An 18,110-nucleotide genomic window follows, 5' to 3' on the forward strand; every position below is an offset into this window, starting at 1 on the left:
CGTCTTCCCGATACAGGGCATGAAAGAGTAGGGTCTTCAGAGTACTAGGACGTCGAGGGAGGCCTTTTACGGCGACTAGATCGGTCGCAGTGGCCGCCCAAAATCAGCGAAAACGGCTACTTTCGGAGATTCTGTCACTCTTTGACCAACTTTGTGACGTTACTGGTCCCAAACCCGAAGGCCCCGGCAGATTTTTCTGCCTGTCTGCCCTGGCCAGCCCGAGCCTGCTCTGGATCTCAAAGCGCGTACAGAATTTTGGCCGCGGCTGCGGCGGTCTTCTGGCCCACTGTGCGACGGCGGCGTGCAGCCTCAGTCTCGCCTCGCTTCACCGCCACGCAGAGCGACGCAGAGCGACGCAGCGTCAATCCGGCCGCCGTTGAATATTCAGCGCGGCGGCCAGCTGCAACACCGCCAGCACGGCCAGCACGGCGGTACAGTACTCACCTGAAACGAAAAAAAAACAGAGCGTTAGCACACAAGCACTCATGGCGTCAAGGCGAGCCGCACGCTTCCAGAGCACAAATATATTTTCATTTATGCCACCAGAGCGATTCCACAGGATCGTCTCTCTCTCACACAACACATCATGAGGGACGGGCCTACGGGGCGCCCCGTGAGTGTGACAGGGACGACAAGATGCTCGGGCGGCTGTTGGCTGAGTGGCGAGGGAAAGCGCGTGAGTGCGCGACGTGTACAGCGCCGCGTCAACGTCAACAAGTAATAGGGCCTGCTGGCCGTCGGGGCCGTCGGGGGCGCCACAGTGAGGGAGGGGGAGCATGGAGGAGCGCAGGAGCGTCGACGAGTCAAGGGGCGTGGGTAATGGTGGCCCCTGGCGCGCCCTGGCGGCCCTGGCGGCCCTGGCGGTTACGGGGGTCACGACCTTCCGACTCACAATAAAGGCACGATGCCGCCGCCACGCCACTGCGGCACCACCGGGCTTCGAACACCGCGCGCCCGGGCAGTTTCCCGCACCCAATATTTTCTCTCTTTCTCATTCTCTCTCTCTGTCTCTCGCATAACGAGGCCGCCGACATGCGGCACACCGCAAGGCGCACCGCGTCCAGCCGTCAACTCATCGCAAAGTGAAACTGGGCTACCATTTGCATTCTGTCAGGGATAACGCTTGGAATTTCGGTCGGGGATTCCGGTCAGGGGAGTTCCGGTCAGAGGTATTTCGGTCAGGGAATTCCGGTCAGGGGGATTCCGGTCAGGGATTCGGCCTGGGATTCCATCCGGTATTTTTTCCCACTTTCTTTTGCTGGCCGAGACAGTGGCCTGCGGGCTAGAGCGGCTAGAACGCCTCTGGCAGAGGGGCCGCGCCATACACTGAGAGGGGCTCGAGAAAGGGTGCCAGGCAGGCAGGCCGCGGTAATGCTGAGGAAGCGGTGCTGGCCATCTTTTGGCACACAATAGCCGAGTCCCCAGCAGCCCCACCCCAGCGCGCTACGCCCCGCCACGCCCCGCCACGCCCCGCCACGCCCCGCCACCGCGCGGCCTCGCAGCCCCTGCCCCCGACCCTGTTCAAGGGTGCGTGCCTGGCTGCCGCATGGCTGCCGGCCTGCCGGCCCCACCGTGCTGACTTAACATTCGGGGTGCGTCGGCGGAGTCGTCGCCCCCACCCCCCGGCCTGCCGTGCCCGGCCGTGCCCTGGCCACCATTTTCCCCATTCGCTCACACTATGCGAGGCAACGGGGCTCGTGGGGGCGGCAACGGGGGCGGCGGCAGTGGCAGCGGGGGCGTACAGTGAATAAACTGCGGATCAGACGGCAGTGGTTGCCGCCCCGCAAGACCAATGAGCGTCTATCCGTCTTTCTCTCGCGCCCTGCGGACTGATTGCGAGAGTCCTTTTCGTCGCTCCGTCTCTCTCGCACCTGTGCGAAACGCCCCTCGAGTACGAGAGAGACGGAAACGACTCTCGGAATCAGTCTTCTGGAGATTGGGGGGCGGGGGACGACGACAGGGGGCGTGTCCCAACAGCGCCCCGAGGACGTGGTCGAACCGGGACCGCCCCACCGCCCGCGCCGAGCGGGAGGCGGGAACTGTGGGAGCAGAGCCCGCCCGGGAAATCTAATTTACAGGTGTTTGACATTTACTCGTGCGAATTCAATCACGCGAATTTCGGGCCGGCCTGGCCTTTTGTCTTTCGGGTACCGCGTGACGGGCCGCGCCGCCGGGCCGCCAGGCGGGGCGAGCAAACACACGCCTCGTTCGGCCGCGGGCCGGCCTCGTCGCGCTGTCTCTCTCGCACTCACGCCCCGCGGCGGCGTCCCGTGGGGGCGCGAGAGAGACAGCGCGACGTAGCACTGTTCGGAAAGATCGTCCATCGCCCCACTCCGCGGGGCTGCCGGGGCCCTGGCCGGGGCTAGCGCGGCCAGCGCGCTTTATAATTCAGCGGGGCGAGCGCGGCGAGCGCGGCAAACGGCGAGCCGAACAATGCGCGCGGCACGCACGCGGCACGCCTCCCAACATTTTCCGATGCCAATCAAACAATGACCGCACCGGAGTGCGCGACAGCAATAAGCCTCCGGCGCTCCGAATATAAAAGGAGAGGGAAAAGACACAGATAAAAAATAACAAAATCAAAACAAAGAGTGGGGCGCCGCGAAAAGGAATAACCGACAAAAGCAACAGCAAAGATGGCTCGCCTCGCCGGGCCATTCGTTACTTGGTGGCGTATTGCCATTGGGTGCATGCCACGGCCCGGCCGAGCCTGGCGAAGCCTGGCCAACCAAATGAAAGGAGAGGGGTGGGGAGGGGGCGTCAGAATGTCGCGCACACACAGACACTGTCCCGGGGAAAGAGAGCGCGAACACTGCGAGAGTGCTCGCGGAGAACTGTAGGAGTGAGAGTGAGAGCGAGAGAGAGAGAGAGAGAGAGAGAGAGAGAGAGAGAGAGAGAGTGAGAGAGAGTGAGAGAGAGAGTGAGAGAGAGAGTGAGAGAGAGAGGAGAGAGAGAGAGAGAGAGAGGTCGGGGCGGCGGCGCACGCGGGAGTTAAATCACTCTCGTGACTTCCATGGCGCTCGCCGGCTCGACACGAAATGTCTGCCCGGGGAGCGGGGAGCCCAGCCAACAGCCAGGCATCAGCCAGCCAGCCAGTCAGCCTGCAGCCAGCCCGAGAGACCCGCCTCCACTCCAGCCACAGTGCTGTGTACACTGCACCTCCACCGCTCCAGCCTGCAGAAGGCGGGATAGGCAGTCCCGTCGCACAGCCCGCCCGGCGCATTGCCTACCCGACCTTCGGCGGGCGCTCCAGCGAGCGGTCCAGCTCCAGACTTGCAGTGGCGTGGCCGCGTGGCCTCGCCTCGCCTCGCCGTGGCTTCCAAAGTGGCTGTCAACAGCAAGTTGGCGGCCTGCGAGACAAAAGCCGAAAGCCGGCGGCGTGGCGTGGCGGGTGTAGGGTGTAGTGGTGGGGCACAGCCGAGGGCACAGCAAATGCCAGGACAGTGCTACCAACCACGCCCCGCTAGGTGCACTGCGCCAAACGCCCCACACCGCCTCGCGGGCCGCACAGCCCCACGGCCCCACCCCACGCCCCCAGCACCGCGGGCGAGCGAGCCGCGGGCCCCTGCAGGGGTCACAGGCGGTGGGGGTGGCGGGGGCCCCATCTGTTTCTTCGCGTCGCGCGAGACGCGCAAGATGCAGAGCCGGCTGATTGATGGGGCTGGTGGAATGGCAGGCGGGAGCGACACCTGAGAGACCCCACAGTCCCGGGGGAGCGTCGCGGAGCGTCGCACCGCACCACCGCAGGCCAGCCAGCCCCCCCCCCCCCTTCCCCCAGCTTCTCCAGTTCGCTCCATTTGCCTCCGTTTTAGCCAACCAGCCGAGGCCGCTGCTGCCGTCTGGAACGCGCCGAGCAACGTGTACAACACGAGGCTTGCAGACTGATTCCCTCTGTCTCTCTCTGGCACCGCGGCGGGGCGCCCTCTGAGTGCGAGGGAGACAGAGCGACGAAACGACTCTCGGAATCAGTCTGCTGGCTCTGGCCGGCCGATCGAACGAACCAATTGCACACGTGTCCAGCAACGGCCGTGTGCGAGCGCGGAGCGGCCGGGCACGCGGGCACACAGACCCACTGTGTGCTTCCCCATCCATCCATCCATCCGTCTGTCTGTCTGTCCGTCCGTCCGCCTGTCCGTCGGCAGGTCGCCGCCATCCGACTTGGCAACAGGCCAGCCGCCATGACTTAGCCTGCCGACCGACTAGGCTCCCAGTGCTCCCACCCCTATCATGGCGGGGCCCTGCGAGAGGGGGTCCCGGCCAGGGGGTCCCGGCCAGGGGGTCCCGGCCAGGGGGTCCCGGCCAGGGGGTCCCGGCCAGGGGTCCCGGCCAGGGTCCGGCCAGGGGTCCGGCCAGGGGTCCCGGCCAGGGGGTCCCGGCCAGGGGGTCCCGGCCAGGGGGTCCCGGCCAGGGGGTCCCGGCCAGGGGGTCCCGGCCAGGGGGTCCCGGCCAGGGGGTCCCGGCCAGGGGGTCCCGGCCAGGGGGTCCCGGCCAGGGGGTCCCGGCCAGGGGGTCCCGGCCAGGGGTCCCGGCCAGGGGGTCCCGGCCAGGGGGTCCCGGCCAGGGGGTCCCGGCCAGGGGGTCCCGGCCAGGGGGTCCCGGCCAGGGGGTCCCAGCTCAGCCCGGTGGGAAGGGGCAGGCAGGGTGGGGTGGGCGCCGTAGCACATCATGGCGCCAGGCCAGAGTGCGCCGGAGGTAATTCCAGGGGGTCTAGTTGACGGGTCTAGTCTGGCAGCCCGCGTTTCAGGCCTGGACAGCCACCACCACGCTGGCTGGCTGGCAGGCAGGCAGGCGGGCAACGCCGAGCAACGCGGACAACAATCCACGCGGCCACATCACATGCGTGCGGTGTCGCAACCGCAGAAATCCGTGAGTGTGTGTGAGTGTGTGTGTGTGTGTGTGTGCGTGTGTGCCGCGCCGCAAAGCAAGGCCTTCGGGCCTCTACACCACAGTCCAGCCCCCTCGCCCTTGCCCCAGCCCCCCGCGGCGTGAGCGCGCGCACACACACATACACACACAACGCCTAGATTTATGAAGCCAGAGGCTCGTGTTTTCATTTTCGCCAATTTATGCCCTGGAGTCCGCATCGACCATGGCGGCCGGGAGGACGGAGCGGAGGTCGTGGTGGTGGTGGGGGTGGCCGAGCCGGGCAGCCGGGCGGCGGAAAAAAGGGCAGATTCTGCACAAGACACATGGGTCCATTGAGGGCAGGGCGGTGACCCCGATATTTTAATGCACAGTAGGCTTCTCTTTTCGGACCGCTTTTCAATGCGGCTTTGCGTGCAACCACTCACTCTGCTCTCCAGACTGCGGAGTACCCCCCCCCCCTTCTCTTGTGGGCGCCCACGTCTCACCCACTGCCGGACAGGTAGGCGCGTGGAAATGGCAGGACAGCACCACACTGAGAGGACTGCCCCCCGCCCCCGCCCCCCTCTCTCTCTCTCCTCCACTTCCCGATGCGCCGCCACTGCTACACGTCAGCACAACATCACCCCGCAGACTGCCAAGCAAGTGCGGCGCGGCCAAGACGCTGGGCGACGGCTTTCCAAAACGCCCAAACTTTCTCCCGTTTCATTTCCTGACCTAAGTTAGTTCTCTGGCCTACATTTTTCGTCGAGTCGGCGCAACGCCCTTGGGGCGCCAGAAACGCGTTTCCTTCCTTTTCCTTTTCGTGTTTTTATAAACCGCCCCATTAAAGTAACCCCGCCTCCTCCCTCCCTCCCTCCATCATAATCATCGTCTTCATTTTTCGCCCCGAATTTTTCCTTAAAGGCACACTTGATCCCCAAATAAACAAAAAAGGAAGGAAAGCTGCCCCCGGCGCCGGGCCGGCCGGGCCGTGCTCTGAGGAAGAGGGCGAGCCCGCCGCTAAACCAGTCATGTCCCGCGCAGGCCGGCTTCGCCTGCTTATCCACCTACCCCCTCCCCTCCCCTCCCCCCGGGCCACCCATTAACGAACAGCGGGACGCGCACCCTGCCCCAAAAACGCCACGCTGCGAAAGCCGCGGCAAATACTGGACCGAAAAGGCACAGCAGACTGATTCAGAGAGAGTCGTTTTCGTCGCTGTCTCTCTCGCACTCGAGGGGCGTCCCGTGTGGGTGCGAGAGCGACGGAGCGACGGAAACGAATCTCTCGGAATCAGTCTGCTGACCCACGCAGACGCCACTGTCAGCGCGTCGAGAGCGATGCCGCCCTCGCGGGCCTTCCCTTTGCGCGGGGCGCGGAGCAGTGCGGGGCGCGGGGCCCCCGCTGCCAAATTGCCTTCCTCGCATCAAAAGGCCAGGCCGCCGCGCGCCAGCGACACGCCAGCGACACGCCAGGCCGCGCAGGGGCCGCGACGCCCCCCCCCCCCCGGCCGAGCGGGGCGTCCTCACCCCTCCCTCCTTCCGCCAGGCCATCGTCGTGCCGCCCCATTGAAGCCTACGCGTGAGGCACGTCCCCAACAGCTCCAACAAGAGCACGACAAGCGCCAACAACAACTTCTGGCGGCGCCAAACTCGCGCGAGGCTCGCACTCGAGAAAGGCTGGAGTCCAGCGGGGCGAGACGAGGCGGTGGGCGACGACGCCGACCGGAGAACTTTCCTCCAAGGACGACCGTCTTCACTTCCAGAGGAGTGACGATGAACGCGGGGCGGCACGCGGGGCGGGGCGGGGCGGTTTGGCGCGTGCAGAGTGATTGATAGCAGCGGCAGCAGCGGAGCGCAGGGCGGGGCGGGGCGGCCAGAGCAACAAGTGCAAGTAGGAGACAACCTGGCGCGGTGCGGCATGACGGGAATGATGACCCGGGCCGCGAGGGCGCGCCTTGAGCCTCGCGCAGCCCCTCAAGTGCGCGACCGCGCCCCGCGCCGACCGCGCCCCGCGCAAAGCGTCAAGCGCGGGGTCAGTGCCCGCACCGTCACTGTGTACTTATTCCAAGAGTCGTTTTCGTCACTCTGTCTCTCTCGCACTCATGGGATGGGGCGGAGAGAGACAGAGCGACGAAAACGACTAACGGAATCAATGCACTGCGCCGACGAGGTGAGGCTGAGCAAGCATCGCCCCTTCCGCCGTGACCTAGGACCTAGGTCAGCCTGCAGGAGTGATTCCGCGCAGTGCAGCCGCCACTCTATCTTTCTCGCACCGCTACGGAACACCAAGGGAGTGCGAGAGAGACAGAGCGACGGAAGCACTGAGACTGCGGCGCGCGATAGATAGCGGTGCAATGTGCAGCGCGCTGCAAGCGTTGCCGCATCGCCGCAGATAAAGCAGCCGGCCAATGGGACGACGGACTCGGACGGGACGAGCAGCGACCAGCGGGCAGCACGATAAGGGCCTCCGTCTCGCGGCGGATCGGGGCGGCTCGGGTCGGCGCGGTGTCCGAGGCCAAACTCGCACCTCGCCGTCGACGCGGTGTGCGAGGCCAAACTCGCACCTCGCCGTCAACGCGGTGTCCGAGGCCAAACTCGCACCTCACCGTCAACGCGGTGTCCGAGGCCAAACTAGCACCTCGCCGTCGACGCGGTGTGCGAGGCCAAACTCGCACCTCGCCGTCGGCGCCAATCCATTCATGCCGTTGACTTTGCGGCCCGCGCGTGGACCGCGGCGGTCGGAAGCTGCGGACCCACTCGAAAGTGCTTCCGTCGCTCCGTCCCTCTCGCACTCATGATGCGTCCCGTGGCGGCGGCGCAAGAGCGACAGAGCGACGATAGCGCCGTCCGGAATCGCTCTGGAGGGAACGGCAGTCCTCCAAAGTGCTCCGAATGTGCCCCGGAGGCGGCTATAATTAAATGAAAGTGCTGTCCAGGATGGCCAGGACGGTCCAGGACGCGCGCGAGCCAAGGCCAACCCTTTTCCCCTTTTTGCTGGGCGGTGAAGGTGGGGGGGGGGAGGGGAATCGAAGGAACAAGGAGTGAGGGGTAGGAGCGCCCCTCCCCTGCACCCTTCGTGACCTTTCTGCAGAATGATTCAACGAGTCGTTTTCGTCGCTCGGTCTCTCTCGCACCTATACGGGACGCCCCACGAGTTCGAGACAGACACGGCGACGAAACCGACCTGGATGGAATCGGTCTGCTGCTGCATACCTATCAAGTAAGCCCGCCCTGTCCTCGTCTTGAGCACCTCGATGTACCCGCCGCAACTTAAGGACCCAGCACTCGTGTCTCAGCGAGCAGTCTCGGCGCGGGCATGGACCGCAGGCATGCTCGGAATGTACACACCTCATTTTAAACTTGTCCAGATGTGCGTCCGCCTGAACTGGCCTGAGGTAGGCGCAGTGATTGTTGACCTGGCCGCCCCGCTCGCAATCAACCAGGCCGTGGCCCACTAATTTTAGCAAAGGCACGCCGCCTATATTTACTGACGCCCCCCTCCTGAACCGCGGCCTTCTCCTCCTGCCGGCTGATTCCCAACAGAGGCGCTCGCCGTCTCTCTCGCACTCACGGGAGAGACTGAGCGACCAACTCGGAATCAAGACTCCTGGGCCACGGCCGGCGCACTGGCGTGCCCTGGGCGTGCCCTGGGCGGCTTTTGTGTATGTTTTGAACCATTAGTGTCGGGGCGGCGAGGGTGTGGGCACGGCTGACGCGGACTCACGCGGACGCCAAGCGCCAGGCGGAGGGGTTCGGCTTTGGCAAGTCCAGCGGACTCACCCCGACAGTCGTTTCCGTCGCTCTGTCTCTCTCGCACCGTAAAGGGACGCCTCGTACATCCCAGACAGAGCGACGACAACGACTCTCGGAATCAGTCTGCAGTCGGTGAGTCAATGGGTCCGTCCCGTCCCATCGCGATAGCCCACGAGTGCCTCCCGGGACGAACGTGAGCCCCCAGATCCTTTCATCATCCGGGGCCGTCCGGGGCCGTCCGGGGCCCAGCGGTCCGCGCCGGGGCCCCGGCCCGGGGCTCCACCAGGCGCTACACTACAACAGGCAAATCCAGCGCGGCGATGCTGGCGCGGCAGGACCCTGGAGCCCTGGAGCCCTGGAGCCCTGGAGCCCTGGAGCCTCCAGCCTGGAGGCCTCTTGAATAATACAAGCCGGCCGTTTGACAGAACGGGGCCCCGACGTCCCCGCGGCCTACACGTCATACACAGTCGGAAAGTCCATCCGCCAGCGCCGCGCTCGCAACCAATCAGGCAGCGCGTCGCGCGCCAACAGACGACGCCGCACACGCCAGCACATATTCCAGGAATTTTCCACACTGTAAGTGTAGAAAAACATTGGAAAAACACCACGGGAAAATACTCGACTATGATTTGAAAACTTTCACCAACGTTTCCAAACAGCACAGTTTGTTTCCAGACAGAGTAAACTCTCACTCACGCACGAAAAAACACCGATTAAAAGCAGGAAATATGCGCTTCAGAAAGATAACGCTGCAGGAATGAGATTGCGGAGCGAATGCCCGCCGGCCGCGGCGCGCTCTGTCGAACGTCGCGCTGCAGACATTCCACCGTCTCTCTCGCACTCACGGGGCCTCCCGTGTATAGCGAAAGAGACGGCGCGACGAAAACGACTCTCCGTCTCGAGGTCCTGCCCAAGCACCGCGTGCCAATCAATAAGCCAATAGACGCACGGCGGAGCGTAAAGTGGCGTGGAGTGGCGCCCAGCCGCGAGCCCAGCAGACTGATTCCGAGAGTCGTTTTCGTCGCTCTGTCTCTCTCGCACCGATACGGGACGCCCCATGGGTGCGAGAGAGACAGAGCGACGACTCTCGGAATCAGTCTGCTGGCGGCGAGGCGGCGGTGCCATCAATAAAAGCCGCCGATCCGCCACAGGCGCGCGCAAGCAGCGCAAGTTCGACGCGCCGCCAGAGAGACCCACTTTTTCCGCCTCCGTCGCGGCCGCCTCCTTTTTGCTCCTCCTTCTCGTTTCGGCCGCCGCGAGTCAAGCCGCGCTGAGCCGCGCCGCGCCGCGCAGGCGAAGGTCGAGGAGCACGTGCGCGAGGCGGCGAGGCGCCCACACTGCCAGACACGCAGGTGAGGCGCCGCCGACCGCGCCGAGCGGTAGTCGCTGTCTCTCTCGCACTCATGGGGCGTGCCGTGAGGACGCGAGAGAGACGGCGCGGCGACACGCCCCGCAGGCCGCGGGGCGTGTCCTCGGGCAGGAGGAGAAGCCCCCGTCCCTGAGGTCCTGGGGGGCCCGGCAGCCTGGCGGCCTGGGGGACGCGACGTGCCAATAACGCTAAGTTGCAAAAGCCCTAGCGCCATTTCGCATGCAGCGCCGAACGGGACCGGGGCGCCGCCACTGGAAAATGACGAGCTCCCCGGACGAGTAACTTCCCCGCCGGCCCCCGGCCCCGCCCCTGCAGACTGATTCCGAGAGTCGTCTTCGACGTGCTGTCTCTCTCGCACTCACGGGGCGTCCCGTATAGGTGCAAGAGAGACAGCGGGATCAGCCTGCTGCTCGTGGGAAGGTCGCTCCCCTCCCCCGCGTCTGGCCATTACTGCCAAAATAGCAAAACAACATCCCCCTGCCCCCGCCGGCTTGTCCGCGCCGCGCCGCCCCCGCCCCGCCTGCACTAACAAAGTTCCCGGGTCGCGCCCAGGGCGGCCAACTTTTCTCCCCAAATTACCTGCGGCGCAAGATTAGAAATTTCAATTATTCCCGGCGCCAAACTTCCAAGTACACAACACGGCCCAACCCGCCCAGGCCCGACCAGGCCCGACCAGGCCCGACCAGGGGCACGGCGCCGGCCTAGGCCTCGGCCTCGACCTCGACCGCGGCCCCGGCGGGGCAAGGGGGCACGTCCCCGACAGGACCCCGCGGCCCCTGCGGCCCCGCACGGGTCCACGGCAGCGAGGTGGGCACTTACACGCACACCGACTCGCACGGTAAACACACACACACAGAGACGCGCGTGCGCATGGAGCGCGCACACACAGCCGGGCCGCAACTTCCTTTGACGGTATTCCAGGCGCTCATCATTAAAACAAACTCCCGGATGTGGGCATCGCTTTCGAGCAGCGGCCTGGTTCCGAGAGTCGTCGCTCTGTCCCTCTCGCACTCATGGGGCGTCCCCTAAAGGTGCGAGAGAGACAGAGCGAAGATGAGTCTGCTGTGGGCGCGCTCCCCGCCGCCGGAACGCCAGGAGCGACCCACCGAACTCTGACACCGCCACAGCGACCGAGCCGGTGGGCCCACTAGTGGGAGCGAGACGGCGAGCATCAAAGAGCGCGAGCAGTATTGACTGTCTCGGCAACATTCGACTGACTGGCGACTTAAAAGTAGGAGAGGAGTCAACAAAGTGTGGCTAAAAAATGACAACGTCATTCAAGGACGCCCCCCGGCGGTCCCCGGCGGGGCGGTCCGCGAGCGCGCCGCGCGCCACTCAAAGTGTGTGTGCCGATGGCCGACCGGGCCATGCAGTGTAAAGCCCCACCAGGCCCACCAGCTTCACGCGGCACGTTTATTGACAGCGCGGGCCTCTCCATTTACACCTCCACCACGCACGCACGCACACACACGCGATAAACGAGAGATACAGGACGGCGCGTCCTTTCCTTTATCGAGCCGCCGGGCTTTATCCGACCGGCCAGCCATGGCCAGCCATGGCCCAGCCAGGTCGGCTCGCCAGTGCTCGCCAGCCGAGCCAATAATACGAGTTGCGTAAGCGCGTCAACGGCCACCCCGCTGGCTGCCGCTGGCCGGCAACAACAAAAGCAACAGCAACAAAAGGACCGGCGTTGCCGGGACGCCGACGACGCACACACGCACAAATACAAGTCTTTTTTTTATGGTGACGCCACGTTTTTATGATCGTCATTTTTTGGCGTGCTAATAACAAGCTATGCATAGCGCAGCCCTGCAGGCCCTGCAGGCACAATGACAGGTGGCCGGCGCCTCGTTTCGCACCCCTTTGTGTGCCCCCCCCCCTCTCTCTCGATCGCAGCCTCGCCACGCCGGCGTGACAGAACGATGCCATTAAGGGATGCAAAAGGGGGAGGGGGTAGGGGGTGGGGGAGGAGCAGCGAGGTGCAACGCGGAGGGGGAGGGGGATGGGGGTGGATTTATGGCGACAGTAAATATGGTATTACGATATTAGAATTCGTTGCGGATCGCGCGGGGGGCGCGGCCGGGGGGCGGTGGTGGGGGGCATGACGCCCTTGGCCGACTATGCATCTCTCTGTGGCGCCACCCGGCGCCAGCAATCAAAGTACAGGCGCCGGAGAGTGCTTTCATCTAGTCCACACACACACACGAGAGAGAGAGCGCGCGCACATGGGCACACAATCATACCTCCACACCCCCATCCTCACACACACCCACACACGAGCAACGCCCCCAACTGACACGCGCGGCAGGTGGCGCTAGCGCTGCGCCGAGCCGATTACGCTATCGCGACCGCCCCGCCCCGCCCCGCCCCGCCGTGTTTTCTTCCCCCATCGGGCCGGACCGGCTCGGACAGGTCAAATCATTAGGACTCCCGCCCTTCTCCTGGAGCCCCGGACCATTTATTCCGACGTCCGCCCGGCCGCCGGAACAGGGAGGGAAAGGAAAAAGAGAGAAAAAACAAAAGCAATGAGAGGAAAGGAGAGAGAGGGAGGGAAGCACCTGGCCGTGGCGATGATGCGGTGCGGCCGCCCGTTCTTCTCCGCGCTGCATTGCGCCATTCGCCATTTCGCAGCGCCGGCGGCACGGCGGGGCATCTCGTCAAGCTTAGCAGAGCCGTCTCTCTCTCTCGCACCAACAAGGGAGGCCCCATGAGTGCGAGAGAGACAGAGCGAGGAAAACGACTCTCGGAATCAGTCTGCAGTGCGGCCGGCGCCGCCAGGCCCCAAGTATGCACGGCGAGAGCAGAGAGCACGCCGGGCTCGCTGGCAGAGGAAATATAAAAGGCCAAAGTCCGCCGCGACGCCGGGAGAGAGATGGAGACAGAGGAAAGGAGACCGAGAGCGAGAGAAAGAGAGAGAGCGCTGCTGCCGCCTCGGTGCGCCTCGGGGCCAAATCAAGACAAACGAACCGGGCCTACAGCCTCGTAAGTTTATAATGCCTGGCCGTGCCGCCCCCGCCGCCCCCACGCCCCCACGCCCCCGCCGGGGAGCAGGGGAGCGCCGCCACCGGTACGCCGCCTGCGCTCTGCGCTCTGCGAACGGCACGGCTCACCTCCGAGCCGTGCGCGCCGAGCGAGAATGAGGATAGCGTTGGGGTGGGTTGCGTGGCGGCGTGGCCACATAGCGCAGGGCGAGCCAGCGAGCGAGCCATGGCTGCAGCGCGCAAGACAAGGAAGGCCCTTAAGAGCCCCGGGCAGCTCGGTCGCTGTCTCTCTCGCACTCACTCGCACGATGCGTCCCGTATTGCGGAGAGAGAGAGAGAGAGAGAGAGAGAGATTCCCGCTCGGAATCGGTCTACATGCCCAGACGGGCAGCCAGGCCGACGCCGTGGCCAGATGGACGCCCTCCACTCCATTCAGCCCCCTGTGGGGCCCTGTGGGGCGGGGCGGCGAGTTTAGCGCCAGGCTGCGTCTAACTCCATACGTACCGGCCGGCCACCGCCAGTGTGGGCGCCAAGGCACGCCACGGCACGCACACCAAGGCAGGGCCAGGAAGAAGACCGGGCGGCGGAGAAGAGAAGCTCTATTAGCCCTCGTCACCCTCATCGGCCCGTGCCGGCCGCCGGCCAATGTGGGCCGGATTAACCCCCCTCCTCTCTCTCTCTCTCTCGCTTCCCTCTCTCCCTCTTCCCTCTGTTCGCGCGCGGCACGGGCTCAACTCAATTTGCCGAGTGGCCATGCAGCAATCCGCTTGGTGGCCGGCCAGGACCGTGCACTCCATGTGGGCACGCCCGGTACACGGTGAACACGGTTGCGCCAGGACACCGGAATAGGCGGCACCGCCGAAACTAAACTAATTTCAGACAGTGCTTCGCCGCCTTTCTCACACACAGCCCCACGGGTGCGAGCGAGACAGAGCGACGCAGGGAATGCCCGCCGGAATGCAGCCTGCTGCATGTATGGGGGAGACTGCCCCCCGAGACGCGCCGCACTGCGCCGCAGGCGGCGTGCCGCGTCAGCATGACGGGTTGCGGGTTTGCATATCGGCGCCTTGGGGGTCGACGCGGACGGACAGGCCGGTAGGGGTGTCCCGGACAGCGTGGCCCCAAGGCCCCGCACTCCCAAGGCCCGCGGCGGCGCTCCGGGCGCTTCGAGGCCAACGAACGAGCCAGGCATGACGCGGGGCGGGGCGGGGCGGGGCGGGGCGGGGCGGGGCGGGGCGGGGCGGGGCGCCCCAAACGAAAACTTGGCGACGGCAAAGGGTTGCCCCAGCGACAGGTCGAGGCCACGGCGCCACGCCGCGCCACGCCGCAAAGGCAGGAAAGGCGCGCAAAACGGAAGGGGTTGTAAATGGCGGCGAGGGGGCGGCAAGAAGGGGTAGGGGGCGGCGAGGGGTGGTAATTTGGAGGGGCGGAATGGCGGAGCGGCGGAATGCGCGCGGTTTGGGGGAGAATCCGTCCGGGTGGCTCGCGGCCCGCGGCGGGGCGAGGCGAGGCGAGGCTAGAGGGTTGCTAAGGGGGTGCCAATGCTCGGGCAGGGCAGGCAAGGCTCTCTCTCTCCCTCACACCCCCACGGCACACTGCAAGAGTGCGAGAGAGACAAGTGCGGGCGGCGGAATCGCCCGACTCGCCGCACAGGAAAGGTGCCGGAGACAGGGGTGCTGTGGGCTGGCAGCCTGTGGCAGCCCGGCAGGTGGAGTGGAAGGTAAGGGGGTGGGCTGGACCGCCGCGTCCTGCGGGAGGGGCGGTGCGGGGAGCCAGGCCTATACATTACGCATCGAGGCAATAAGGCCAGGGGCGGGGCTCGGCGGGCGGAGCGGGCGGAGCGGGCGGGGCTCAACCCACAGCCAGACTCCGCATGCCGTCGCCGCCGTCCTGGCCGGGCCGGGCCGCCTGTCGTTCCATTCGGAGGCGCGACGGCCGATCGAGCACGCCGCCGTCCGGACAGAGTGAGCTCGCCGACGTGCGACGTGCTCCAGGTCGCACTCGAAGTGCCGCGCCGCCGCACTTTGCGCCACCCCGCGCGCTGCTGGCGGTGGCTACGCCCGGCTACGCCCCCCGACCCGACCCGACCGCAGAGCGGCGAGCACGCCAGGCACGCGGAGTACGCAGAGCGGGGACGGGCAGAGCGCAGCGCCTAGCAGAGCGACGCGGCGTTTGCGCCAAAGTTGCGGGAGGCGCTTCGAGCAGCTTCGAAGCAGGGGGCTGCCTGCCTGCCCGCCACCCTTGTCGTGGCCCGAGGGGTGGTGTGGGTGGCGGTGCCCTCGCCTGGCTCGCCGAGCCTAGCGTGGGGCAGAGCGTTGGGGCACGCCGCCGCACGAGGGGGCCACCGCGGGGGCCCGCCAAAGGGAGGGGAGGGGAGGGGGTCGGCGAAAGAAAGCAAATAGCGGCGAGAACAATGGAGCCAACTTACAGGTGGATGTAGCGGAGCGGGCTAGCTCCACATCCCATCGCCGTGGCGGGGCGGGGGAAGGACCGAGGAAAGAGAGAGGGGTCCAAGGATAGAGGCTGCGAGCGGGGAGGCGAGGCCCAATGCCGAGGCCCAATGCCGAGGCCGGCGAGGGGAAGGAGGGTGCAGTGCAGATGCGGTCATGAATAAAACACCACTAATTTCCCTACTTTCCACTGCCGGCGCCGTCCCGGCCAACCGTCCCGGCCGACCGTCCGCCCAGTCCACCCCGAACGTCGTCACGTCGTCGTCCTCCCGGTCACGCTCATCCCCCCCCCTCCTCGTCTGTCCCATTCCGTCTCCCTAGTCGCACTTTATTATCCTCGGCGGATTCAAACGCACGGCCCCCTCCCCCGCCCCCTCCACCCGAAACGGCCTCAACAGCAAGCAGGTCAACGCCCAGTCTGTACTAATAATAACTTTTCAAACAGAAAACAAGTGAAAAAGAGGGGTCCTGTGAGAGACCCGACACCGGCACCCTCAGAGTTAACTATCAACTTCATCGCTGGCGTGGCAAGCTGACCGCACGGTGTTTCATGATCAAAGTGGTAGTTCCGCTCTCACATGCAGGACATTTTACTTGGAAGAGATGGGTGATTTGATGAGATACTCCGTAGTCAGAAATCACATTGGATGTCTTGAGTTACATTGTCACTGACTTAGAAAGTAGGTCAATACATGTACCATCAGGACTTTGATTCAAACTGAGCCAGGCATAGTTACTGTAGGAGTCTTAAACTTCTACAACATCATTGCAAGCGACATCCATGTCAGAGAAAGATCTTTGTTTGGCAGTTCAACAAAAACAGAAAATTCAAACTCTTACTTCAAAACAGTTTGCTTAGAAAAATATTGAAAAAATAATGAGAAGGCCTGGAAACAAATTTGAGCGTTACTATAGAAGAGTGTACTCATCCTTTATAGCGCACCAGATCAGACCACACATGGCTTAAAAGTACTACCAGTCAAAGACACTCGACAACCCACCCCACCTCCTCCCAGATACCATGAGGATGTCCGGCAATAGGTCATTATTGCCGGTAACCTTCGCTTCCATGCATCTTTCACATTGCTACCACCTCTGCCCAGTTTCTTATCTTAATGTCCAACCATCATTACCCCTAGCCTTTTTTTTTGGTCACATACCATAAAATGTCATCCCTGTCAAATAACTGAATGCTTAAAATTGTAAACAAGATCAGAAACATTGATATGATATTGATTAATTAACGTTGCAGTTTTTTTTCCCAAATCACCATGTTAAATGAACGTTGAGATGAGTACCTGGTGGTGAACACCATCATTTCATCATTCACAGAAAAAAAATTTCTGTAGCTTATTTGCGAGGACAAAAAGAATGGTCAAAGAAATAGTTAGTATTCTGTCGATTGAATTCAAGTGTCCATGAATTGACAAAGGCAATCTAAAATGTGGTTACGAAATAGGGTTATGATGAATAGTTGCGTTATTTGAGGGAAGTCAGCTGAACATGACAATGACAATTAATTTTTAAATGTGCAACACAAAGTCAGATTACATTTAAACCTATTGTATTTTATGACTGGGTAAAGAAATGACCAAGAGAAAGATAACACATCATGTCAGCCCAAGGATCTTGGCTCCCAACAAATCATCTTCACAGTGGGACACACATAACAGCACCTCTGTTCAACCTAACCAACTTGGGCACACCGTGTATACTTGGGTATCAGGGGGCCCGGTGCTGGGGTTGGGATCAGGTACGAGCATGGGGCACAGGGAATGGAATGGAGGACCTGCCTGCTCCTGCGGCCAACTAGCGCACATTAAATTCCGGCCCACGGAGACAACGAATCCTCCCCAAATTTGGACAAACGGTAGTTGGTCGTCTACTTACTTTCCAAGCTCCTCCTTGAGGTCATAGTTATCACTGAAACGGGTACAAGCTGCGGGAGCAGCCATGCCGAATCACTGTGAGTTCCTTCACTACTGAAAGCCCAACAACTACGCTGAGGAGCTCGACGACGGACACGACGGGGACGGGCACGGTCGATCGATACAAAGCATGCTCACATGCCTCACTTCTGCAAACCGCACACACTTTTCAGATGGCCAACAGATCACTGCGTATTAACGTTAAAAAATAAACGGCTTGACACTAAAGGTTCAGACAGTCCACCTGTACGTTTGCAAATCAAACACAAGTTTTTCGGATGTGACTTGACAACGTAGTGCTCAAGAGCAGACGACAGACAGTACCAACAGAAGAAGCACAGTGTCGTGATAGATTGAAAACAATTGTTTCATTCGTAAAAAGAGAGTAAGTGATGTTTCCCATCGTGTCCTTACGTTAATAATGTCTTTTAGTGCTTTTCATGAGTCGAAAATCACATTACTCCTGGAAAATCCAACCTCTAAGCCACTGTATTTCAACTTTTGAAAATTAAGGTTGGCTAAGCTGTTGTGTGCAAATATTCCATGTCGTCTGCTATTTGATTGCTTTTTTTGTCTGCTTACTTCAAGATAAACAGTCCAGCCTTGACTTTAAGTGCGGAGTCCTCGATAGGATAGAGTCGATATTTCTCTGAATTTACAATAAACTACCATTTGATTCTTCTCATTCATTCCCTCCAAAAGATAAAGTTTCTGAAGAATTGCTACTGCCAAGGCATTTTTGAGCGTAACTTGTTGTGTCCATTAATTTTTCTCATTTTGAATG

At 62.6% G+C, this 18,110-nt stretch overlaps 1 protein-coding gene across 21 annotated transcripts in view; it reads right to left on the reverse strand.

Annotated features, from left to right (window-relative positions):
- LOC117643887 (calcium/calmodulin-dependent protein kinase type II alpha chain) overlaps positions 1 to 17,630 on the reverse strand; it is a 69,335-nt gene extending 51,705 nt beyond the window's left edge. For all 21 annotated transcript variants that reach the window (XR_004587648.1, XM_034383039.1, XM_034383032.1 and 18 more), the window contains exon 1: positions 17,289 to 17,630. Coding sequence is in view for 20 of the 21 variants with exons in the window: in XM_034383039.1 (XP_034238930.1) it covers positions 17,289 to 17,353 (65 nt within the window). In the remaining variant the exon portion in view is untranslated. The remainder of the gene's footprint in view (positions 1 to 17,288) is intronic.
- Positions 17,631 to 18,110: the final 480 nt, after the last annotated feature.

This window comes from Thrips palmi, unplaced genomic scaffold (assembly GCF_012932325.1).
Source record: "Thrips palmi isolate BJ-2018 unplaced genomic scaffold, TpBJ-2018v1 HiC_scaffold_17, whole genome shotgun sequence".
NCBI classification, from domain to species: Eukaryota; Metazoa; Arthropoda; class Insecta; order Thysanoptera; family Thripidae; genus Thrips; species Thrips palmi.